The 26,018-nt window shown below is 40.9% G+C and overlaps 1 protein-coding gene across 5 annotated transcripts in view; it reads left to right on the top strand.

The window, feature by feature from the left end:
* The window catches only part of ADGRV1 (adhesion G protein-coupled receptor V1), a 241,486-nt gene that overhangs the window by 90,425 nt on the left and 125,043 nt on the right, over positions 1 to 26,018 (top strand). For 4 of the 5 annotated variants that reach the window (XM_079995244.1, XM_079995245.1, XM_079995246.1 and 1 more), the window contains 20 exons: positions 716 to 918; positions 2,167 to 2,343; positions 3,086 to 3,268; positions 3,811 to 3,990; positions 6,063 to 6,227; positions 6,775 to 6,892; positions 8,296 to 8,419; positions 10,538 to 10,676; positions 11,961 to 12,146; positions 12,558 to 12,790; positions 13,228 to 13,376; positions 14,250 to 14,451; positions 15,037 to 15,256; positions 15,872 to 16,111; positions 17,217 to 17,366; positions 18,403 to 18,876; positions 20,103 to 20,246; positions 20,846 to 21,017; positions 21,747 to 21,882; positions 22,444 to 23,297. In XM_079995244.1, the coding sequence (XP_079851370.1) occupies positions 716 to 918; positions 2,167 to 2,343; positions 3,086 to 3,268; positions 3,811 to 3,990; positions 6,063 to 6,227; positions 6,775 to 6,892; positions 8,296 to 8,419; positions 10,538 to 10,676; positions 11,961 to 12,146; positions 12,558 to 12,790; positions 13,228 to 13,376; positions 14,250 to 14,451; positions 15,037 to 15,256; positions 15,872 to 16,111; positions 17,217 to 17,366; positions 18,403 to 18,876; positions 20,103 to 20,246; positions 20,846 to 21,017; positions 21,747 to 21,882; positions 22,444 to 23,297 (4,449 nt within the window). Of the gene's footprint in view, positions 1 to 715; positions 919 to 2,166; positions 2,344 to 3,085; positions 3,269 to 3,810; positions 3,991 to 6,062; positions 6,228 to 6,774; positions 6,893 to 8,295; positions 8,420 to 10,537; positions 10,677 to 11,960; positions 12,147 to 12,557; positions 12,791 to 13,227; positions 13,377 to 14,249; positions 14,452 to 15,036; positions 15,257 to 15,871; positions 16,112 to 17,216; positions 17,367 to 18,402; positions 18,877 to 20,102; positions 20,247 to 20,845; positions 21,018 to 21,746; positions 21,883 to 22,443; positions 23,298 to 26,018 lie in introns of those variants that run through there. The other variant, XM_079995248.1, reaches the window with a different exon arrangement.

The raw sequence follows: 26,018 nt of genomic DNA, 5'->3' as shown, positions 1-26,018 counted from the left end.
TCTGTTATTTCAACTGTTGTTTTATTTTAAGTAAATATATTGTTTTATTCATTTTAATGCCACTCTTCAGCTGAAGAAAACTCCAGAACAGCCTGGGATAAGGCAGTCCCTGTCTTAGGCTTACAATCTGAAGCATATGACACAAACAGAAAAGGGTCTGGAGCATGGTGGAATCAAACTCTGGCACCACTTCTTAGTTACTTGGTTCTTGTAAGGACCAACCAGAATAAAACTGAGTTGAATCAAATGTACCGATAAAAAGGTAAAGGTAAAGGACCCCTGACAGTTAAGTCCAGTCATGAACAACTCTGGGGTTGCAGCACTCAGCTTGCTTTACTGACCAATATAGCTTTGAATTGTAAAGTGCTACTAGCCCCAGATTTCGATCATTTGCCCCCACCTCCAAGAAATGTTTCCACTGCAGTTCCACTGAACTAGAAGAAAATAAATTTATTCTGTTTCAGAAATTATATCAAAGACATGTTGGGTAAGAGATCCAATGTGGAGTAATGGTTAGAGTGCTGGAGTAGGACTTAGGGGACCAGGGTTTTAATCACCACTCTGTCATGAAGCCCACTGAGTGATAACCTACTTGACAGGTGTGTTGTGTGTGTGCCACCTTTAGCTCTTTGAAGAAAGGGTGGAATATAAATGTAACAATAAATAAATAAATATTTTAAAACTTTATTACAAGTTTTTTCTCCAATCTTTTCAGAGAAACCCACCATCGTTACTTTACATGTTCTTAGAGAACAAGGATTTGCTGGTGATATCAGTGTGCAGTTGATGCCCCAGTCCATTTTTTCAATCCCGCTTGTCAATCAAGCCATTGAAAATGAGGATTATAGGTTGGAAAACAAGACCATTATTATGCCAGCAAACGTGACAATGGCTTCAGTAAATGTAGTCATTTTGCCAGTGAGTATTTTAATATATCTTTTTCCTTCACTCATGTAGCTCTCCATGGTTGATGTGACTAAGCAGCCAAACTCTACCCAAATTCCTGACAGTTCTGATGACTGGCAAAAGATGCAGCATGCCAGATCATCTAGCAAATAGGCAAATTCACTTCTGCTACTTGTTACTCTACAGCTGCCGCCTCTGTCTGTGCTCTGTTGATCTACTTCGTTTGTACATGAAGCACATGTGATAAGGGTGTGGGAGGATGCATTGTGATGCATGAGGCCATGATGGGAAACAAAGTTCACAATCAGTGCCCTACAGATTGCATCTAAACAAGTTCTGCTCAGAGCAGGCCCATTGAAATTAACAGAACACAATTAGCCATTTTATGACTAATATGGGATACAATCCTATGTTCTCAAGATGCACTTTGATAACACACGTTCTAAAATTCAGCCAGGTTTACAAAGCTCAGAATAGAAGAAAATGTTTATTCTAATTTATTTGACTGGTCTCCTAAACCAGCTGCCCAATTCTTGTTTATAGTTGGGTCAGGGCACCCATTACTGTTTGGAGTCCTAGACTTTGTAAACGCCATATATTTAAAGCACATGACTTCCCTCAGAGAATCCTGGGAATTATAGCTCTTTGAGGGGTAAACTGCGATTCCCAGGATTCTTTGGGAGAATCAATGTGCTTTGAATGTATGGTTTATAACTGCTGAGATTTTCAGGCTGCAGTGATTACTCAGAAATAGTTTCTGCTCTGTTTGATAGCGCTTACTCCCATGCATAGGATTACCGCCTTGGTTTCTGCTCACTGAGACTGGACTGAGGTGATGTATGAACTAGGCCAGTGGTTCTGAACTGGTGGTCTGTGGACCCGAGGGAATTTACATAACCCACTCAGGGGATCTGTGGCAGCATTCACAACAAAAAGTACCACAGAGATATCAAAATTGTCAAAAGTAGGGGGTCCATGGCTTGGCTTTTGAAAAACAGGGGGTCCGCAGTACTTAGCTAATTGGGAACCACTGAACTAGGCCTAGAGTCAAGTACTATGGCCAAAATGCTAGCTCTATATAAGTGTGATGGGGCCTTTATACTTTGCAAGGGCAATTTGCATATACAATAATAAGATGCAATTGCAATGCAATATTTTCATAGGCAAAAGAATGGGGGAAGTGTGTGTCCATTTTGTTACAGCCCCAGTATTTGAGAGATTCACATTCCACCTTTCCATCTGTCATTTCCACCCCGACAGGATAACATTCCAGAATTACAGGAGATATTTGTAATCAATATTAGCAGTGTACAGTTGCTGGACTCATCCCTTACTGGCGGAGGGCCAAGTGTGAAAAGACTTGGCTTAGAAATAGCTGAGATAACAATTGAAGAGAATGATGATCCTAGAGGAATATTTTATTTCAGTGCTGCCAAGGTGAGAACAAACTGAAAAATGTCAATGCCCCCATGCTGTCGTTATTCTTGGTCTCAGTAATCTGAAACTGACTTTGTTTGTAGATGGTTGGGCTGATTGGGGCATTTTATATCTCAGCTTAAGAAGCTGAGATATCACTTGCCCTGGGGATGCCAGTGTAGTGTCCCATAGATGTTTCTTTCATCATCCCTGATCATTGGTCATGTTGTCTGGGGCTGATGGGAGCTGGAGTTCAACATCTGGAGGTCCCCACATTGGTCACCTCTGCACTAGCCTTTCAACCACACATGCGACCTCTTTGTTCTACCTTTTGCCCAAGTCACGAGTACATTTGAGTTCACAGTCTGTGTCCCCAAATAGCTGAGCTGTGCAGTCATACAATTATTCACATGCAACATTCAGCAAGTGTATAGTCTGTGCACCTATGCACTCAGCAGTTGACATGTAAAAATCAACAAGTGTATGCTTTTTCACACAAACACTTGTACATGTGCAGAGATAGCTTGTACAGTGTAACATGGGAGCAGGCCTACAATTAAACAAGAAAATCTATAAATAACCATTGTTTCCTGTTTCATCTGAACCAGGAAAGCTACGGCTGCTAGGCTTGGAACATGCCAGATTTTAAAACCAACTTCAAACCATGGTTTGATATCCCGGCTTTTCTATGTCAGAAATGCAATCATTATAGTGCTCTGAATAACTGTCCCAAGCTGAATTTAAAATACTGCTTTCTTTCCAGGATATGAGTGGAATGGTAGCTGGCTTTGAAGTTCCTCCACCAGATAATGTTCTGAAGCTACCAGTTGCTCGAGGGGCAGGAAAATTTGGATCAGTAAATCTGTATTGGGAAGCCACACCTGCCACCGCTAGCCTGGAAGACTTCACGCCGTCATCCGGGAACCTAACATTTGCTGATGGAGAAGTATGGAGTATGCTGATGCAAAAATTCACAACATTTTAGATCATCTTGTACTCCTTAGTTTCTATGTTTTCATGACTATGTTCTTCACATGATGAATGCAGTTAATCATGTGACAGTTCCATCACATGCCCATCACGTTTCCTCTCTTTAAAAAACAAAATAGAACACAGGCACAGCATCATCCTTCACATATTCACAGCTTTTCATTCTTCATGTGCAATTTGTATGGAAGATTTGAAAGGGATTTGAAAGGCCCCCTGCATAATTCCCTATGTCTATGGCTAGCAAGGTAAAAATGTACCCCAAAAGCAAACACAGTTTTATACAGGTTTCAAAGGTCAGCACAGAATGTTTAATCTTCCTTTAGGATTTTTTAAAGCACCTGGTACATACACTTGTTGGTTTCAACAAGGACTGTACACTCTCTGTGTTTGGATTTATGTCAGGGTGCCATTCACTGATTGTATTGTCTAAGTTGCAGCATGTTCATCATATAATGATATATGTCACCTATTTCACAGAGTTTTGTTTTGTTTTTCCAGGTGACAGGAGTGATAGAGATCACCATCATAGATGATGACCTTGTTGAGTTTTTAGAGATGTTCACTGTCACTTTAGTCAGAGTGACAGGTGGTGCCCGATTAGGGGAGGATGTGCAAGTGACTGTCACTATTCCACCAAATGACTCTCCTGTTGGCGTATTTGGGTTTGAAGAAAAGCATGTAAGTAGTACAATTGGGAATGTTTGTGTGGTCTTGGTTCTGTAGCTGTTGAATCACCAATTACTTAAAAATGTCAGGGAAATATTGAATGAAGCACCCATCCAAACAAAACTACTTACATTTTATAAAACTTTTATAATGCATACATATTATAAGTGCTGTTGTTGTATAACAAAACCAAAATGTAAAGCTGTGAATCTTGAAATGGCAGCTAATTCACCACAAGAAATCATGTGGCTGAGAAAGGGAAGAGCTTTTTCTTTTGCATGTTTTTCAAGTAAACTGGAAGTTGTTCAGTCAGTCAACACATATACCAGCTGTGGAGCTGCCTCCATTCCTTGTCTCCATATCTCATGAGCCCAGAGGCTATATAGCCTTCCTTTATTCTTTAATCATTTAAAAATTATTATTTCCGTAATGCTATTAGGAATATTTCTTTAGGAACTACAAACCTACCCCTGGGGCTGAGAGCAAAACTAGCTGCTACAGAAAACATGGCAGCCTGCCGCTGAGTTTCTTCTCCACCACAACTTAGTACAGCTTGTCTCATGCCCTGGTTTCATGTCATCATGCTGTGTGACTCCTTTGCCCCTGCCAATGATGTAGAAAGGGTTTGGGGAGACACAAAGTTTGATCATGTCATGACACAAAGTAAATTGCAGTACATATTGTTAGAGGAGGACATCATTTCTTAGGTCCTAACTTTTCACTGATAATGAGCTGCTTTGCACAACATGGCAAAACACACTGTGGCTTAGGAAGACCATGCGAATGTGTTGGCTTGGTGGGGGAAGATGCTCACAGCTGCTTTGCTCCTCTCTGGTTCTTTTACTGCTGTATCACACTGAGCTAATCAAAGGTTTGGCTTTGTGCGTCATGGTTAAGCTCTCTCCACACTAACCATGAAGAGCATAGCTCACCATTGTGCAACAGTAGAAAAAATGTGGGAGGAGCAAAATGGCTGCAAACTCCTGTCTGGGAGCCTGCATATTCACACAGTTTCCTTAAACCAGAGTTTGGCTTACTGTGTTGCATGAATCAGTGGCTACTTTAGGCCAAAGGTGATGGAAAGTGTCATGAGCAAAGTTGCCAGGTTTATATTTTGGGCATTTAAACTGGTTTCATTTTTCACATGCCAACTCTCCACATAAGGCAAAGTAGCGAAATTGCTTGCATATGGTATGGTATATATTTTTTTAAAAAATGGATTTTTCTCTGTAAATTGAATTTCAAAATTGCTTCTTTGATTTCCATGTATTCCAGTGTTCCAACACAGAGCCTCATTAATCTTTGGTTTGCTTCCTTACCTAGATAGCTTTATTGTTAGAGATGCACATAGTAGCCAGGTTCAGTACCAGAGAAAGGATGTTATTTGTAAGCAGGTTTTTAAGATAGGCATGTTTCAGATCATCCTCAAGCCTGTGGTTGCTAGGAGACTGTTGCGCAGGAAGGACACTAGGTTATGTCCATATGACACTGTAAGTGGTACATGCTGAGCAGGTTTATAATTAAATGTAATAAACAAATTCATTTGTTTCACAAATGTCATCACTGTTTCAGATGTCGAAAGGAGAAAACTGAACATTTCCCACAAAGTTTGTAGCATTTCTGTTGATGGGTTTTGCTGAATGATTGTTCTGTTGAATCAAATACTAGTATTTTGTATGTTTCCCACCCACTTGAAAAAAATAAAATAAAAGAAGTAGGAAGTATGAGTCACGAATCAGAATGCTGAGTGTAGAGAGCAAATAGATGTTTTAGTTTCTACCTAGAGAGGCTGGTATGTGCACAGAAGTTGGCTGCTGCTTCTATACAGTTCCCTACTGGCACTGGATCTGTTAATCTGACACTGGGTTCTGTATTGGGGGTTCCAGTAATGGATCAGGTACTCCATGTGTGGTACTTAAAGGATGTTAGTGCTATCTTTCTTTGGACACCAGGTACTTGGTGTTTTGGTGTGTGTGTGTGTGTGTGTGTGTGTGTGTAACTTCCACTTATTTTCCCACGTTAGCATCCATATGTGCAAAGTGTGCCATATCTGGTCTAACCTTTTCTTGCCTTCATTGTTTTAGGTAACTGTGAAGGAGCCTCAGTCAATTGATGATCCTGCCGCAAATGTGTTTCTTACTGTAAGTCGGAGTGAAGGAGGCAAGGGGGAAGTTCGGCTCATTTGGATACTAGAGGAGGCAGCTAAATATGATCTCACTCCTCTCAATGGGACTCTTCTCTTTGCTGAGGTAAACCTACTGTTTTCTACCATTTCCCTTTTTTCTTTGATGCTTGTGTATCCTTCTACCAGTCTATCTGAGGGTCATGGAACTGAAGAAAACAATCTTCTATATGAGGTCCTGAACATGCCTAAATACCCCTGAATGCTATCAGCCGTACTTATAGAGACAAATTGTTGTGTTGTTTGGCCCCAATGTGGTGCACTATTTGCACCGTTAACTTGACTCAGAAAGTAAGCAGGAAGATTTATTTAAGATCACCTGTGGTGAGATTGGTCTGGCTTTAACTGCTGCTAGAGAAGGGGTGACAACTTCTCTTCCAGATGAGTCATTGCCACATTTTTTCTGAGGAGTCCATTTTCTACATTCGTAATTAGACACCTTCTGCTTCACCAAAGAGCCACCTGAGAGGCTAAATCTGTCTTGACAGAATGTTGTTGTTGTTTAATTAATTAGATATGGTAAATTTTGCTTAGAACTGAAGGTACATTCTCTTCTGTTAATATACTAAGTGACAGCTGTAAGTTGAACTATTGTCTGCTCCATTCTAATACAGATGGAATCCCAAAAAACCATAGTTTTGCAAGCAATTCAAGATGGTCTGTTGGAAGGTGATGAAAGTTACACAATTCAACTGGTCTCTACTGATGGCACAGAGATCTCACCAATAAATGGTAAACATAAGCTGGGAAAGCCATTTCCACTGAATGTCCAAAGACGATAAGTGCTTGAATTACAGGGAGGCCATGGGGGTCCAGTTGGCCTGCTTTCATGACTTTCCCCTTACCTGCTGTTTGTAAAAGGTTACAGAGTGGCATAATCTGGGTAAATTTGGGTAGAATTAAGGAGTGGATTTGATTAGGTGGCTCTCTGCCCCCAACATTAAGATAAAAGTCTTTTACTGACCAAGTAAATCAATGTTTAAAAACGTAAGGGGACCCTTTGTCCTGAACATTCACATTAGCTGTTATTCTGATACCTGAGTTCTCAAGGTAGAAATTGCATTGTGTTTTAACATACTTTGTCCCTCCTGAAATTAAGAGGGAAGGCTGTGGGTCACTGGTAGAACATCTGCTTTGCATGCAGAAGGTACCAGGCTGAAAGCCTGACATCTCCAGGTGGGGCTGAGAGAGACCCCAATCCATAGCTGTCAAGTTTTTCCTTTTTTTAAGGGACGTTCCCTTATTCTGAATAGGATTCCTCACAAGAAAAGGGAAAAGTTGACAGCTATGCCCCAATCTAAAAGCCTAGAATGTTGCTGCTAGTCATTGTACACAATACAGAACTAGATGGACCAATGATATGTCTCAGTATAAGGCAACTTTCTCTACTCCTATGAAAATAAGGTTTAATTTGAACTGGTATTCAGAGTAGAAATGTAAAACTGCATTCTGAACACCTGCAATAAATTTCCTTCTGACCTCTCAGCACTCAGTGGAGTTCTTGCCTTGCAAACAAACTTATTAACTGCTGAGCACTAAAGCTCTTGTTTGTCTCAGCCAATTAACACGTAAAATAAATTAAACTGAAAAATAAACTAATGATACTTTATAGAACAAGTGGCGATAACAAGGATTGCCTTACAATTTAATTGTAGAGCCTAATGTTAGTGTTTCGCAGTGGCAAATTTACATTCCCCCCCAAAAAAAGTTTGACTGTGGCAATAGTGAGAACTGAATGAAACTGGGGGTTCTGTTCAGCAAAGTCACTCAGCTGACCAAATGCCTCTGTCAGTGGAACTGAGAGGATAGCTATTTTTTTGTTAATTTCCTTCTTTCATGCAGCCTCCTAAGCCACCCTAATTCTGCTGCAGAAGGTACCTCAAATCTCTGCAGGTTTTTTCCCCCAGGGCATGTGTGTGGCTGCATGGTGTGTGTGGCTTTCCTCCCTTTTCTACAGACAGAACAAAAATGCCATTGGGTACAACCCAATGTCATGAGGGCCCTGCGAAAAATGTGTCTCTTTTGTATGTGTAAGCCCCTCTGCTTTTCATCCAAAGAGGAAACAGAGTAAAGATTAATCAGTTATGTCTGTGATTTTTGTTTTTTAATTAGGAAACTTTTTTTTGTATTCACAGGTGTGGCAACCATTACTGTATTGGGAGACCTGGGAGCTTCTGGGATTGTTGGGATAGCTTCATCATCCACCCATATCCTGATCGGCGAGCCCATAGGAAAATACAATGGGACAGCTTTTATTGGGTAGGTACATCTCTGAGGCGGGGGGCAGTGGAGGACAAGAGTGCCTGGCGTTCTCTGGTCCATGGGGTCACGAAGAGTCGGACACGACTAAACGACTAAACAACAACAACAACAACATCTCTGAGATCTCTACATTCATTGTAAAACACTGTTGTGATCTATAAATTTGTGTCAATGTGGATTTGCCAAGAAGTAGATCCCACTGCTGTATATATGGAGCTTTCTTTTCTTTTAGGTTTTAAATTTTTGATGAGCAGAATTTTAACAGGAGAAAACAGTTAATCTGCTCATTTCACACAGCAAACAAGGGGAGCCAAAAATAAAACAATAAAAAACTAAAAAACTTTAATTTGTCAGTATAGCCTATCCAAAAGTATCAAAATTCAAGTCTAAAACATTTTGCACACTGCTAGTAGAATAAAAGAGGGCAAATCTGCCACAAAATAACCTTTACATTTTGCTCCATTAGCCAGATGCAGATTATTTGTTAATTTTTCCAACATATCAACTTGCCAAACCGTCTTATGCCAATTAGCTATTGTGTCACCCTTTAGGTCCTTCCAGTGTTGAGCAACAAGAAGAATGAGAAGCTTTATAGCAATTTGCAGCTTTATGGGTTTTTTTAATGCCCTAACCTTGTCAAAATGTCACAACCCTGTCCTCTCATTTGTAGAAATCTCAAGTACCGTATTTTTCGCTCTATAACACGCACCAGACCATAACACGCACGTAGTTTTTAGAGGAGGAAAACAAGAAAAAAAAAATTCTAAACGAAATAGTGGATATATGATCTTTGTGCTTCATGCTGTGGCCACAGACATGTGATCTGACAGTGAGTTTGGAGTAGCCCAATGCAAAAATCCTGAGGATCCATGTGGATCCATGCTTTGTAACCACGGAGGAGGGAAGGAAGGGGAACCATGGATCCTCTGCTCACGACTGCAGCAGATGCCCCCCGCCACCCGCAGGCATTCGCTCCATAACACGCACAGACATTTCCCCTTACTTTCTAGGAGGAAAAAAGTGAGTGTTATGGTGCAAAAAATACGGTAATTCTAGTAGTTTCCATTCACATCATTGGAGGACAGGATCTGTGGCTCTCAAAGTTAGGACACGCATACACAATTATATCCAAATCCAAATAAAATTTTTGATTACTTTATGGAATATATTTCCAAAAAGAGCTAAACTATTTGCAGTGTCTGTCATATAGTTTGCTCCTATTGGCGTCCCTGTTCCCATACCACAATCCTCAACTGCCGTATGCCCCCTTCCTAGCCAAGTATTTGTTAAAGAAAAATGAACTATGCGAAGGTAAACTGTGCAATAAATGCACGTTTACTTTGGCCCTGAGATTCCCACCATCTGGTGAAAGCTTTAATTAATTTTAATGAACTATGGGAGGAGTCATCACTTATGCTTTCAATTAGACTGGGAAATCTCAGAGTTCTTCCCAATGCTTCTCTAGTTATCGTAATATTTTGGTGGGTGACCAGCATGCCGGCATGCCAAGCACACACCACACATGAGATGTCAAGAGTTCTGATCCCTTTCCAGAGTACTGCTAGACCAAACCCACTACTTATCTCAACATGCGAGGAGTAACAGTTTTTACCGCTACCACTTCTGCAGCCTAGCTGCAAAAGCACAGGTGTTTCTTATCTGAGGCACCCCTTCTTTGCTTCCAGTTTTGTGCTTATGATTGTTAGAGAAGCTGGCGTTCAGAAGCACTCTCAGAATACCCAGGAGTTCACATGCCATGCAGCTGCAGGTCAGATTTTGATACGCCATGCCACATTATGAATAAATGTTAAGACTGAAACAAAGTGCCTATATATATTGTAAACCTCCCTGTCATCTTAAAGGGTGGTATAGAAATTAAATAAACAATAAGCAACAATATATTTTGTGACAATTCACATGAGTTCAGAGATCCAAGAAATGGTTGTTTCAGTACACAGTTTCCCCATTTAAAAAACCTCAATAATTTGCTGCAGCTTTATTTGAAGACAGGCGAAAGATCTGTTTAGGATTGACTGCAGTGTTTGTAATTGAAGGGAGAGCCAAAACCATGAAATCAAACTTGAAACCTGACCATGCTCCTGTCATTGCCTGCAGCCTAGTACGTGGGCCAGGGATTTTTGGAGAGGTCACCATCTCCTGGAATATAACACCACCCGATCAGAAGAAATTTGCTGAGGTATCAGGAATGTTGACCATGAAAGACAGGCAGTCTGCTGCCATCGTACTGATACAGGTATGAACTACATATTTTTCTTCTTCCCAGCTGAGCAATCCTATACTCTCATTATATGGAATGGGAGGGGAAAATATGCTGCTGCTATGCGAGGGTAATACCCTCTGTGTCCTCTATAGACTAAGCCAAAGAAAGGAGGGGAAAACATAACACTATGACAAATCTCCAAATGGCACAAAAAAGCAGTTATGACTGCATTAGTCATGTAAACCTCCAGTGTCCACCAGCAGGAACTGTGCCAATGATGTCCACATGGCACTTGCAACCACAGAAGGAACTAATGAACTATGGCAATTGGGAAAAGACTCTAGAACCCTTGCCTGCATCACAGCACACGTAGTGACCCCATAGTGCTCCTTCACCCCATGAGTTCCAGTGTCACAGACAGCAGTAACCCCACTATTGGGAGTCCCTGGTTTGAATCCCTTTGTGCTGCTCACAGGTGCAACTTTGGATCACAACATGCACAGAGGACTAACAACAATGACACCCACAACAACAAAAAATGTACCTATTGGGACTCTGGGAAGAGAAGTGACAGCAATGTGCTCAAGTCCTTACGTGTGCTGCTTTGTGCAAAGTGCTCACTTTTTACGAAGTGCTCTTCTCCACAGTTCCTCTCAATAGAGTTTGCCCTTCTGAGCTCTAAGTAGGCAAGACTGGAGGCCAGATAAGGATAGCTCCATACTGTGTGCCCTATCATCTAGGTTATGGTATTAATTTGTGGGGTTTATATACTGTAGTGGGTACATTGTGATTGGGTGCTGACTTGCATCACATCCTATACTATGTTATTCCAATGTGTATATGATGGGGTTTTTTGCAGGCAGATATTATCTTAGAGTTATTTCTCCCCTCATCAAATCCAATGGGATGAAATTCCTTTAGTCAGGTCTTTGTGACTGGTCTGCAGGAGTATAGGATACAGCACAAGTGGGATGCTCCTCTGTGCTTCCCCAGTTCCACCCACAACTCCAACCCATTTTAACTATTCTGCAGGTGCCTCTTTGGCACTGTGGCTGCATTGGCAGGCTCTTTTATCAGTGTATTCCAGATGTTGTTCCAGCATAGCTACCTTGACCGTGGCCTATCTGATGTTGTGCCACTGTCACAAGGCTTCTGCCGTATTTGATAGCCCCTTCACTTGTATACGTCGAGTATAGGCTTGTGACCGCAGTGTTCCATGTTGGTTAGATTTTGCATCTTGGTTCCCATGTAAATGGGCTTTCCATCAAGGTGAACATTGCAAAATTCTTCCTGGTTTGTCTGCTTGCATTTCTTTAGGCTCTAGATGACGATGTTCCGGAGGAAAAGCATCACTATCAGTTTCACCTAAGTGGTATCAGTGATGGAGGAATCATAAATGAGTCTGCCAGCACAGCAAACATTACCATGGCTGCAAGTGACTTCCCCTATGGGAAATTTGCATTCTCCCAGGAACTGCTGCAGATGTCTGAAGAAGAAAAATGGGCAAGTGGGGAGTTCACTTATTGTATTTATTTATTTAACAAAACTTATATACCACTTGGTTTGTAACGAAACCTCTAAACAGCTTGCAAGAAGTAGTAAAATTATTAAAACTGTTGAAAACAAAAGTAAAAATATTTTAGAAACAGTTAAAATCAGCAAAAAACTAAAACAAGATTCAAGCATGTCTGGGTAAGCTTGCTTAAACAAAAATGTTTTAAGCACAACACAGAATACTAACCACTATACGACCATGGTCATAATGTGCCTCCACCCTAAAATAATGGTTTCTTACAAGTGTGTAATGAGTATTGTGCGGCACCTGCAACAGTTATAACATACAGCTGTAATCAACGTTACAATGCAACATGATGTAGTGTCCTTGGAGCCTTAAGGAATGCTTGTCCTCAACAGGCTAATATCACAGTTGTCCGTTCACATGGATATTACGGGCAAATTCGCCTCTGGTATCAGGCGATGAATGGAACTGCAGTTGAAGGCATGGATTTTACTCTCATGTTCAGAGAGGTTACTTTTGAACCCACGGAGACTATGAAAACTATTTATGCAGAAATCCATGATGATGACCTGCCTGAAGGTCCTGAGGAGTTTTCAATAGAAATGACAAAAGTTGAACTACTGGGAAGGTAAAAATAAATTTCATTGCATGGGAGAAGATTAACCATGGTGGCAGAATTTGCTATATGTGGTACATATATATATAAAATCTAGTAACCCTGGATATCTTACTTGATGTTATGTTTTGGATTCAACTGTAGATTGCAAGATAGAGATTAATGACTGGGCATTGTTGTTGTTGTTGTTGTTGTTCTTCTTCTTCTTCTTCTTCTTCTTCTTCTTCTTCTTCTTCTACTACTACTGCTACTACAATTTGCAGTTGCCCAACTAATCTATATTGCAAACCAGGACCAAATCCAGGCTCATTCTCTTGGCATGAAACTATGGTTAGCAGTGCAGCTATGTCTGAACTAAACCAGTTTGCCACAGGACAAAAACTGGGACACCCAGTAATCTAAGGTTATTGCCTAATTTATTTATATTTCCCTTCACATACTTTTGCAAGTGGATTTGATTTTACGATAAAAGAAAATGGACTGCAAGTTGACCAACCCCCTGAGATAGGAAATGCCTCAGTAATAAAAATCATTATATCGAAAAGTGACAATGCAGAGGGCATAATTGAATTTGATCCACTCTATACAAGTCTGCAAGGTACGTTAAGGATATAGCGCCATACTGCATTTTGAAGAGCAAATGAATGACTTTATCATTGTTAATGATGGCCTCTGAGCTTGGTGGGGAAATAGATGGTTGAGCACTCTTGCTCGACCTCTGCAGGTCTTTTCAGAATCCCATGCACATGATATGCATGTCAGGGAGAAGCAGAATATTAATGTAATAAAAATATAATAAAGCAGTACTATCCATTCAAAATCTTGTACCTGTTTTAGGTTTCGATTTTCTTATTTATTTTCTTTGGTGGCATCAATAGCTACAGAAGAATGCAAAAGTGCACTTAAACATCTCCCCCAAACAGAGTTTAAAGTTGTTTTTTAGTGCCAGGAAACAAAAACATAACTGTTGTGACAGGTACTCTTACTGATGTCCAGTTGATACTATCACCCCTAAAGCAGAATGTTTTGCTGCTGTTCCTCACAAGATGCCCTTGGCTCTTGGGGATGGTGGGAGTTCAGCCCTGTCCAGCAGCTGAGAACAGCAGTAAGTAGGGATAACTGTGTGCTGCACTGGAAAATGCAAGGCTTTTCCATGAATCTCTATGGGTTAAATAGCTTGTGAGAAATGTAAAATGAAATGTAACAACAGGGACCTTCTGAATGATTCTCTCCCTCTGTGGTTCAAACAAGTAGAAATAATCAGCTTTCAAGGATATGCAACAAATGTCTTTGTGAAAAAATCACTTTGCAATTCCATTTTTTGTCCTACCGATGGTGGCATTTGGGGGCAATTTCCTAATATTGCCTGAGTACCCCCCCCAAACTCAAGTAAAAAAATAAATGATATGGCAATATACAAGCATGCAATTTAGAAAATGTCACTCATTCACTTTGAATTCATTTTTTGTAGTGGAAGAAGATGTTGGATTGATAATGATTCCAGTAGTACGAAGACGTGGGAATTACGGCTTTGTGACTGCAGATTTCATATCTAGAAGTATTTCAGCTCTTCCTGATGGTGTTGACTACAGTGTCATAAATAATTCTGTCATTTTTCATCATGGCCAAAACCAGAGTTTCATCAGTGTCTTAATCATAGATGACGATGAAAGGTAATGATGTTGAAGACTTCTTTGCATATGATAGGGAAATGGATAAGGAGGTCTAAAAATATATGAGAATATCTTTTGAATCATAGAAATGTAGAGTTAGAAGGGACTCCAAGAGTCATCTGATCCAACCCTTGCAATTCAGGAATTTCAACTAAAGCATCAAAGGCAGGCGGCCATCCAACCTCTGCTTAAAAACTTCCTTTTAAAAGTTGCTGATAAACTTTTTTTTTTTTTTGCTGTAAACAAATTTTTCAGCTGTGAAGCAAACATTGATCAAGAGTAAAATAGAGAACAACCATTATTATCTGTCTCTTTTCTGGTTTCCTGTAAATTTCTCTTATGAAGAAATTAAAAATAGAGTTTCTACGTGTCTGTTAAATAAGCTGCAATTACATATATAAATGCAGATCATGCACTGGCAGTTATTTTCCCTTTCTTATGTCTACAGTGTAAACCACCCATAATTAATATTGAATATATGCAAATGTTCTGGTGAATTGCTGGGCATTCAGATTTTAATGATGCCTATATGGAGAGGTCATGTTTGGTAGCAAAATGTGATCTTTTCTATTGTTTCTGTAACAGAGAATATGCTGAGCAGTTTGAAATCCAGCTAATAAGTGCTAGTGGGGGAGCAGTCCTTGGGCTCCACCTAGTGACCCAGATAACTATTGCTAAGAGCGACTCTCCGCATGGGACTGTCCGGTTCCTCAATCAAAGCCGAATAATTATCCCTAATCCTGATATGTCATTGACGCTGTCCTTGGTCCTGGAAAGAACTGGAGGCTTGGTGGGAGAATCTCAGGTATGCCTCCCTGCCTTAAATTAGATGTTGGTGAATTCCTTTTGTAAGGAAATGAAATGAATGAGATTAAATTTTACACTCCCTCATTTTTCTATAAGATTGTGTTGTATAAGATTATAAACCAGATTATACAGGATTTGTTTCTGGTCTATGCATCTACTAAATGTGATAATATTATTTTAACCTGCATTTAGAGTAGGTGGTAATTTGGCTATCCATTCCCCACCCCTCTTACTGTGGTTGTTGTTTTTTTCTGGTTTGTGTGCTTTCCAGTTTTGCAGATTGGTGTATTGCTTGCTATCTTTTACATTTTTTAAAATAACTGATACATCATTAATTGCTTGAGGGTTTCCATGGACAGAAAGGTGGGATATAAACAAACACATGAGTAAAATGGGACTCACTGCTATGGCTAAGGGTTGTTAGATCAGTTAAGCCACCTGAGGTTATCAGGACTGTGCTTCTCTTGCCAATACTCACATGGGAAATAGAGCAACTCTCCAGCCATCCTCCAGTTAATGTCTTTCGTAAAAGGTACTAGCTACCATAATTATTCTATTGCAACTTGCTTATAATACTAACAAACGCTACCTTTGGAATTTATATATTTCACAGATTAACTGGAATATTTTGGGACCTAACTCAGAGGCAATTTTACCTGTTCTGAACAGTGACATTGGTGACCCAGTGAATGGATCCTTTTATTTTGAAGAAGGAGAAGGTGGTCTGAGAAGCATCACCTTGGAAATTTATCCTCATGAAGAAGTTGAAGTTCAGGAGACCTACATTGTTCGACTGAGCATTGCAAAGGGTGAAACAGAACTGGATCCAAAGGCTGCCAGCATTACACTAATAGTAAATCTTTATATATATATATATAAAATTGGGACTGTTTCTGTAGTAAAGCAGGTTGGGTTGCTCAGTGTTTTTCCTGCCCAGGAATTGTTGGAAGCTTTGCGACATGAGGAAGGCTCAGCCATTCCTCCTCCCTGCATTTAAAGAATGTGTGAGAAAGTTGCGGGAATACCTGACTAGCCCCACTCCCACTACTAGCACACATAAGAGCCATGTCCATCTGTGCTTTGACCAATATCTGAAGCTATACTATGCACATACTGATGAATAAAGCTCCTTCTTAGGAAGGTGAATCTTGGCCGAAATAAAAGTTCCTCTTGTGTTGAGGCATTCTGGGAACATGCATGCATAAAGCCCCTTCTCATGCGTGCTGCATTGGCAGTGACATGGTGTGGCCAATGTGCATATTGACCATGGGAGTGGGGCTAACCTCATGGCCCCACAGCCTCCCCACCAACACCTCTTTTCAACACATGGAGGCATTTGCAGTTGAGTGAAAATAAGTGGGCATCTTGCCCTACCAAGCTGCTGAGAAGCAGGCACTGATACAGTCAGCTGTCCAGTTTTCCTAGCCCTTGTTCTTCTTAGCTAACATTTCTTCACTGTTTCTCCTTCCTGAACTCGAGTGGATCAATAATTTTCTCCATTTCAGATATATTAAACTTTTCTTCCCCCATAGAACCGAGTCACTCTAACCTTCCCAACATTTAATTTGCTCTTTCTAAACATTTATGTTTATCAGTATCCAAAATTATTATTGACCATCGTTGTGTGTGAAGTCAATACACTTGATTTCATTTGCAGAATATGCACACAAAATCCTATTATCACAGTTCAGGTCCTTTAGTAATTCACAGGCTGCTCTCATTGTAACCTTAACAAAACAATTAGCTGCCATGCTTAGGTTTGTTTATTTGTTCAAAAACGAGCTCAAAGTCACCGCATACAAGATTAGTTGCATTGTTGTTTGGATCTTATGCCATTTTTTAAAAGGGGGAAAGTAAACATGGAATTAATATCGCATGAATTGTTGCTTAAACTGTTTAATTTTTATTTGCCCCACAAGCAAGGAAAGTCAATTATATGCTGTTGTAAACATTTTTAGATTCTGAAGTTTGGTGATCCCAATGGAATTGTGCAGTTTGCCCCTGAATCATTATCTCCAAAGTACTACGAGGAGCCATCAGCATCCGAAGGGCCACTACGTATCGTGCTTTTCATAATGCGAATTCAAGGCACCATGGGGAACATTACGGTAGTTTCAACCTTTGGTACTTATTTGGTAGTTTCGACTTTTGCTACAAATTGCAACAGTGTAATCTGAAGTCTTTAGCAGCACATTCAATCTCACCCTTGACTATGAAGGTGAAATTAGATCTTATGGAGACATCGTGCAATGTATGGTAGATTCGTAAAGTTCTTAGCTAAAGTTTCTGAATGTTTTTGGTTTTTAAATTTACAGTATGATCACATCTTACACAAGGGTTCCATGTATCTGCAAAAATACATATACTCAAATTCTTGGAACTGTCGCCGCATGAGCATCCTGGTGCTTCTGGAGACAGTGCGTGGAGAGGGCCTTGCTTCCCAAGCAAAGCAGAGAGCTTAGAAGCTCATTTGGCACTGGGTTTCCCCAGTGCTTGTAAGCTCACTGCCTTGCTTGGGGAATAAAGCTGCCTCCACATGCCAGTTCTGGAGCCCCTAAGATGCTCTTGCAAGATCTCACAGGGCTGTCTGAGTTCCCTCAAGATCTCACAGGAGCATCCCAGATTTGGCAGGCGGACTGGACCTTACTTCCCAAGCAAGGCAGAGACCTTAAAAACTCTTTTTTGCAGCAGGAAAACCCTTTTTAATACCTCCCCCTTGCTTGCATTTAACTTATGTGGCCTTCAGACACATGTGGTTGAAATTGTGCAAGTTGAATGTGCATAATAGGCAATCGTACTGTATTTCTTTGTTGGAATGATTTGGAAGACTATGTCAAGCATAAACAATAAATCAGTTTAAATGTTTCTTAGAGGAATGTGCTTATTACTTTTAGAGGGACATATTTAGGGGGACTGTTATTATGATTATTGTGCATTATGGTTTATTATTATGCTGTGTAAATTATGTTTTTAATGTTGTACACTGCTCTGGGATCGTTGATTAAAGGGTATATACAAATCAAATAAATAATAATAATGATAATAATAATAATAATTTCATATTAGAAGTATTTGTCTAATATGTAAAAAGATATGAAGGTCTCACCACTTTTTGAACTTACTGATCAAAGATTTTTATTTCAGGTTCACTGGGAGCTAAGTAGTGATTCAGATACTACAGATGATTTCCTTTTCACCAGCGGTTCTGCTGTAATTCCTGATGAGCAAAGGACATCTGAGATTGTTATATTCTTATTGCCTGATGATGTCCCTGAAATAGATGAGCATTATGTGGTACAGCTTACTTCAGTAGAAGGAGGAGCTGATGTGGATCAGGAGAAAAGCACTTCTGGATTCACTGTTTTGGCAAATGATGATCCCCATGGAGTATTTGCCTTGTATTCTGAAAAGCAGTCAGTGCTGGTGAAGAACGATCTGAGCCGGCACATCCAGATTAACGTAACTCGTCATGCGGGGACTTTTGGAGATGTGATTGTGGAGTATCATGTTTCATCTCCTAGTGAAGAAAGCTTAGTCACGCCAGCCAATGCAGTGGGACATCTGCTAGTTAAAGCAGGTTCCAGTTTTGGAGTGAAGACTGTGCCAATACATACCCAGGTCTGTAATTTCTCTTTACCTTGTGAGGTCCTTGAAACTGAGTTGAGTAAGCAGCATAGCAATACTTTGTGACCATTGTCCATTATAAGTTTGGCTGCAACCCAAAGCTTTCTAGAAAAATAAGAGTCCCATTTTCAGAGTGGGGAGCCACCCCAGAGGTCATCTAGTCCAAATCCCTGCCTGGGCAGGAAATCTGCTGTTGTAGCATCCCTGCTCAGTAGCCGTCTGGCCTCTGCTTTTTTAAAAAAACACACACACACCCTCTAACTAAGGAATCCACCATCTTTTGATGCTGTCTGTTCCATTACTGAATAGTAATGGATGGTAAAAACTAGTAATAAATTTTACCATCACAAAGTTCTTCCTGATGTTAAGTCTTAAACCACTTTAATATGCACTTGTTGGTTTGGTTCCTGCCTGCTGGAGCAACAAATTTGTTCCACCATTGATGTGTCAGCCCTTCGAAAATCTGAAAATGGCTATTACATCACTTCTTAATAATGCCTTCTCCTTGCTAAACGCACACAACTCCTTCAATCTTTCCTCCTCTGGGACACATTCCAGTCTGTCAATATCCTTTAAGAGATTGTGGCTGGGACCTTTCAAAGGAAGGGAGGTTTGACATGTGCAGTAGGGAGGGATTGCCTGTGCATTTCCTCTTATCATATGAAAACATTGTCTCCCAAGAAAGCCCTTTCAGTAGTAGTCCCTGAATTGTAGTCTTTGAAATACGCTTTTTCTATACGCAGTACTGATGGACAAAGAAAACTTGCAATTTAAAATATTTTCTTAGTGACAGCCTGTTTCCCATGGTATAGACTTTCATGTTTCAGAATCTTGCTTGGGTACAGTCTCTGTCCCTGAGGAAACATCTGCCTTGGGGCCTGATTATGCTTTCACCTTTTTCGTGAACCATACTGGGCGAGGGTTTGCATGGCTGAACAACCCTCCTTGCACACTGTAAATGATTAATTATAATTGTATTCTGCTTATAGGCAATAAAGAATAAATACTGAGGATGAACTTAAACAGTTGTGGCTTGAATATGCCACCATCTGCCATTATTCATAATTTAACATTATATTCTATTATTCTTTTGGGAAAGATTTTGGAAAACAACATGTTTAAAACAGTTCTCAATATGAGGATTTCTTGTTTGAATGTCTCACATGTAGTTCTTATTTCCTAGTTGATGACAAAACAGATAAGTGATTATCTCCTTTCAGGTGTTTCTCTTCCTGGGCTTGAATTTTACTCTGAAACTGAACAGCGTAACCCTGTTTAATATTAGTGCCAATATTGTGCCTAAAATATTAAATACAATGATGTCAGTCTCTGTCCCAATTCCCAAAGAAGCTGCCAATTCTCAGGTAAGTACAGCCATGTAACATCTGTACCACCAGAGGGCAGATCAAAATTAATGCAGGCACAATGTTGTTAGAATTAACTGGCTGCCATATGTTGAAGCATTTGAACAAATTATTTGTAAATGTATCAGTGTTAAAACTGGTGAGGTTTTTGGTTTCAGTATGCGCTTGTATTTACTTGCCGTGCATTTAGGAAGCGGCATGTGCAAAGAGCATTTGGTTATGAAAAACATGAATAGTTTTTGTTATATGATTCCAAATTCTATCAACTGCTTCAGGAGATTTTCATTTAGATATCATTAGACTTCAGAGGAGAGGAGAAGTGACCCACTGTATCTTGTTGCCATGTGTATGTGCAAAAAAATACCTTGTGCTGATAGTGTGAGAATTAGATGCGTTCCAGAGTCAGATGTAAAAATTCTAGGGTTGTTAAAGGAGTGTATGATGCTGCCAGTAAAAGCAGTACTTCATATAGGAATATTTGATCCACTAAAGTATTAATTTACTTTAAGCACCATGTGGCTGCTACTAAAGAATAACATGTATGTGCATGTAAAAACATCCATTTCTCACAATAACAACATCTTTCTCCATTTGGGTAGGTTGCTTTTGAGTCTGTTATCTTACGACTTACAAATATTACAGCAGGGACAACCCAAGCAATGATAACTCGGGAAGGAGTGTATGGCTCCATCACAGTAATGTGGAGTTCTGGATATCCACCTGGCTTGATTCCAGAGTTCCTTCAACCAGGCAATATTACACCAGCTTCTGGTGAGTGCTTCCATTTTGCCCCTTACAAGAAGAACCTGAGATCTTCTACATGCAAATCATATGCTCTACTGTTGGCACCATCTTTTGCTTCATAGAATCTTTAAACCATAAAGCTTAGGCTATTGATGATTTTGCCGCTTCCAGGCCAGAAGTATGTTCATCACATCACGACCCTGACTGTTGCAGTTTTATTTCACTGTAAGAAGAAAGTTCTTGACAACACTGGGTTAAAGATGGCATTTTCCTGTTCTATTCCTGGCCCAGACATCTGGGGGAAAACATATAACTTTTATTATCTTTAATCGTATAGAACTGTAAAGACTGCTCATTTTCTGCCTGCAGTATCTGATGAGAGGATAAAATTCTTAAGAGAGAATGCTGTGTCTTGCCAGGGATATTCAAAATTCAAGTTTTGTGTTATGCTTTTATTCATTAAGGTTTTATTCATATTTGTATATGTTCATTTTATTTTAATATTTGTTAAAAGAAGAGCAACCACATCTTTGTAAAGAGGCATACCACCATCTACCAGCAAAATACAGCTTTGCAAGTTACCTTACACCCAAATAAGCACAACATAAATTAACTTCTATTGATATTACCAAACCTTTGTTTTGTGATTGACTGATGAATAGAGACAAATCTGAAACTACGATCTAATGTATAACTGTTGTTTCTGTTTAAAAATTCAATTGTTCTTTTAACAACTTCCTTCCTTTCTCTTTCCAGGCATTGTTATTGTTCCTCATGGTGAACCAAACAGGACAATTTCTTTCCATGTTATACCAAATCCAAGTATCCCTGAAGCATTTGCTATACATTTATCAGCTGTGCATAGCAATGTGTCTGGTGGAGCTCATCTGAGGTAAGAAAGGCTATTGGTCAGTTGCTATTCAGGAGCTGGACATTGGCAGTAAAAACTTTGGTCTCATTTCATTATTCAATTACTCTTATATCCCCCACTCATCCAAGGAATCTTGAGCTGCTCACATAGTAGTCTTCCCTTTGGTAAGCATACAGAGCCAAACCTTCTAGCTTTGCAAAAACCATTATAACTTGCCTTCCGACCATTCATTACACAGAGATGTATACACGTGCATTTCTCTATCCGTGTCCGGGATGAGGGAGGAAGAGAAATACATATGAGAAAAACACACACACAGAGAAAATCTCTTTATGAACTAATGTTTCCAGTACATTTAAGATGAATGCAATATACACACTCTTTTTTCTTTTTCTTTTTGAAAAATAACATCCAAGTTCTTAGTTGGTTACAGCTGTTAAAAAATGGTGATGCTCTTACCTAAGGCTGGAGAAAGATTTTTTTCAGAGAACCAGAAGTGGTAAGATGAGCTGTTTTTGCTTGTGGTTGTACTTCCATGTCTAGGTCTTCGCAAATACAATTTTCACTTTGTTTTTGTTCCAGACCAGGCTTCACCGTTGCTGAAATTGAACCAATGGGAATCTTCCAGTTTGCACCTAACTCAACAAATATTTTAGTAAGGGAAGAAGCACAAATGGTCAAATTGTATGTACAAAGACTTTTTGGCTACCAAAGCAACCTCACAAAACTGTTCTATCAGACCATTGCAGGAAGTGCCAAACCACTAGAAGACTTTGAACCTGTTCATAATGGAGAGCTTGTTTTTGGACTCCTTCAGACTGAGGTTGTGTTTGAAATCTTGATAATTGATGACAGCATTTCAGAAGGAGATGAAATATTTTTTGTGAACTTAACATCTGTGGAAGTTATAGCTACACACCCATTTGACCCAACATGGAATCCACGTTTGAACCTAGAGTTTAGTGTTGCATCAGTTACCTTACTGGCAAGTGATATCGTTATTCATAATGGAATTTTAAGTCTTGGACCAGCTATTATTTACACTGAAGAAGACACCGACAGCAGCACACCCAATGCAGTTCTGATTCATATTAGGAGGACTTTGGGTTTTGTGGGAAATGTTTCTGTCACTGTTAAAACATTTGGTGGAATAAGTGCTCAGAGTGGGACAGATACATTCCCTTTTGAGGTTGTCTCTGGGATTTCTAATCTAACCTGGGCAACTGAAGGAGTCGATTTTGAGGAGCTGACTCTGTCTGTTACATTGCTGGAAGGGGAACGAGAAAGTCAGGTGTCTGTCAGCATTCTTGATGATGATGAGCCTGAAGGACAGGAAATGCTTTATGTTGTGCTCTCTGACCCTCAAGGTGGAGCTCAGATTACAGAAGCTGTGGATGAACATGGTTTTCAAGGTTTTGCCACAATTATTATCAAAGGTAGGAGCTTTTTAGTGGAATCAATAAATAAATTAAACACTGTTAAGGTGGTTATTACCTTATGCTTATCTAGATTTTAAGAAGTTTTGCTGAATGTTGTGCCGTATTTTTCGCCCTATAGGACGCACCGTCCCATAAGGCGCACCTAGTTTTTTGGGGGGGAAATAAAGGGGAAAAAATTATTTTCCCCCAGGCGCAGGGCTGGGGCGGGGGAGGCCCAAGCTTCCCCTGACCCCAGTCCCCAAACAGGCAGCTCTCTGCAAGCCGTAGGAGCCCAGCACTGGCTCCCGCTGCTTGCGGAGAGGTCCGCGAAGCCTGGAGCGCTGAGCTCAGCGCGCACAGGCTTCGGCATGCAGGCAACTCTCCGCAAGCAGCGGGAGCGCTCCCGCTGCTTGTGGATAATAATAATAATAATAATAATTTATTATTTGTACCCCGCCCATCTGGCTGGGTTTCCCCAGCCACTCTGGGCGGCTTCCAACAGAGATGAAAAATACACTAAAATATCACATATTAAAAACTTCCCTGAACAGGGCTGCCTTCAGATGTTTTCTGAATGTCAGGTAGTTGTCCATCGCCTTGACATCCGATGGGAGGGCATTCCACAGGGCGGGCGCCACCACCGAGAAGGCCCTCTGCCTGGTTCCCTGCAACTTGGCCTCTCGCAGTGAGGGAACCGCCAGAAGGCCCTCGGAGCTGGACCTCAGTGTCCGGGCAGACCGATGGGGGAGGAGACGCTCCTTCAGATATACTGGACCGAGGCCATTTAGGGCTTTAAAGGTCAGCACCAACACTTTGAATTGTGCTCGGAAACGTACTGGGAGCCAATGTAGGTCTTTCAAGACCGGTGTTATATGGTCTCGGCGGCCGCTCCCAGTCACCAGTCTAGCTGCCGCATTCTGGATTAGTTGTAGTTTCCGGGTCACCTTCAAAGGTAGCCCCACGTAGAGCGCATTGCAGTAGTCCAAGCGGGAGATAACCAGAGCATGTACCACTCTGGCGAGACAGTCTGCAGGCAGATAGGGTCTCAGCCTACGTACCAGATGGAGCTGGTAAACAGCTGCCCTGGATACAGATTTGACCTGTGCCTCCATGGACAGCTGTGAGTCCAAAATGACTCCCAGGCTGCGCACCTGGTCCTTCAGGGGCACAGTTACCCCATTCAGGACCAGGGAATCCTCCACACCTGCCCGCCTCCTGTCCCCCAAAAACAGTACTTCTGTCTTGTCAGGATTCAACCTCAATCTGTTAGCCGCCATCCATCCTCCAACCGCCTCCAGGCACTCACACAGGACCTTCACCGCCTTCACTGGTTCTGATTTAAAAGAGAGGTAGAGCTGGGTATCATCTGCATACTGATGAACACCCAGCCCAAACCTCCTGATGATCCCTCCCAGCGGCTGCATGTAGATGTTGAAAAGCATGGGGGAGAGGACAGAACCCTGAGGCACCCCACAAGTGAGAGCCCAGGGGTCTGAACACTCATCCCCCACCACCACTTTCTGAACACGGCCCAGGAGGAAGGAGCGGAACCACTGTATGACAGTGCCCCCAGCTCCCAGCCCCTCAAGACGGTCCAGAAGGATGTCATGGTCGATGGTATCAAACGCCGCTGAGAGATCCAGCAGAACTAGGAAACAGCTCTCACCTTTGTCCCTAGCCCGCCGGAGGTCATCAACCAGTGCGACCAAGGCAGTTTCAGTCCCATGATGAGGCCTGAATCCCGACTGGAAGGGATCCAAATGGTCCGCTTCTTCCAGGCGTGCCTGGAGTTGTTCAGCAACCACTTGTGGAGAGGTCCGCGAAGCCTGGAGAGCGAGAGGGGTCGGTGCGCACCGACCCCTCTCGCTTTCCAGGCTTCAGCGAAAGCCTGCATTCATCCCATAGGACGCACACACATTTCCTCTCCATTTTTGGAGGGGAAAAAGTGCGTCCTATAGGGCGAAAAATACGGTATTTTTGTTGGTTTTATGCAAAGTGCTTAGAGGAAAACTGTAGTATTTTAAAAATAAATAAATAAATAGGGACATGCTGATGAGATATACCGTAGGGATGGGCAGCCCTTCTGGGCTAGGACCAAAATTACAAGGCAAATCAGGGTCATTGTACTAATCTCAAATTTCAAAGGTGATATCAACAAAACAGCCTGTGTTAGATCAGGGCTCTCAAAACCTTGTGTTGCTCTGGCACTCAGTTTTGCTGTACTCTCTATTTTTCTCTACACTATATCTCTGTGTTTTTCTATATTTTAATGCCACCCTAGGTCCATGAACCTTGCAATAAGTCAGACTGCCCAAAATGCCTGTAAAACATGGAAGAACTGTGGATGATTTTCTTTTTTAATGTCCAAAGTTTCAATTAACTTTAAAAAAAAAAAAAGTTTTGCACTTTGATGATAGTATTGTGTACAGCCAAATGGCAAATACCTTTTCACAAGCATAGTCAGTGGAATCACAATATTAAAAATATCTGATTCTAATGTAGCTTAAACCCCAAAGTGTGTGACTATGTGTACACACAAAATTAGCTGCCCAGAATGGATGGGGCAACCCAGTGAGATGGGCAGGGTATAAGTATTATTATTAATAATAATAATAATTCCTTTGGCAGGATTTCCTTTAAAACAGGAATATTTCAGTTTCTCAATTCATGTTTGTCAGAGCTGCCCCTAGGTCCCAGCTCACAGAGGACCAACGCCAGGCTGTCGTTATGTACAAAAGT

This window comes from Podarcis cretensis, assembly GCF_951804945.1.
Source record: "Podarcis cretensis genome assembly, chromosome: 11".
In the NCBI taxonomy this organism is placed as follows: Eukaryota; Metazoa; Chordata; class Lepidosauria; order Squamata; family Lacertidae; genus Podarcis; species Podarcis cretensis.
The sequence above is the reverse complement of the archived record's forward strand: the minus strand, read 5'-3'. Positions and strand labels throughout refer to the sequence as shown.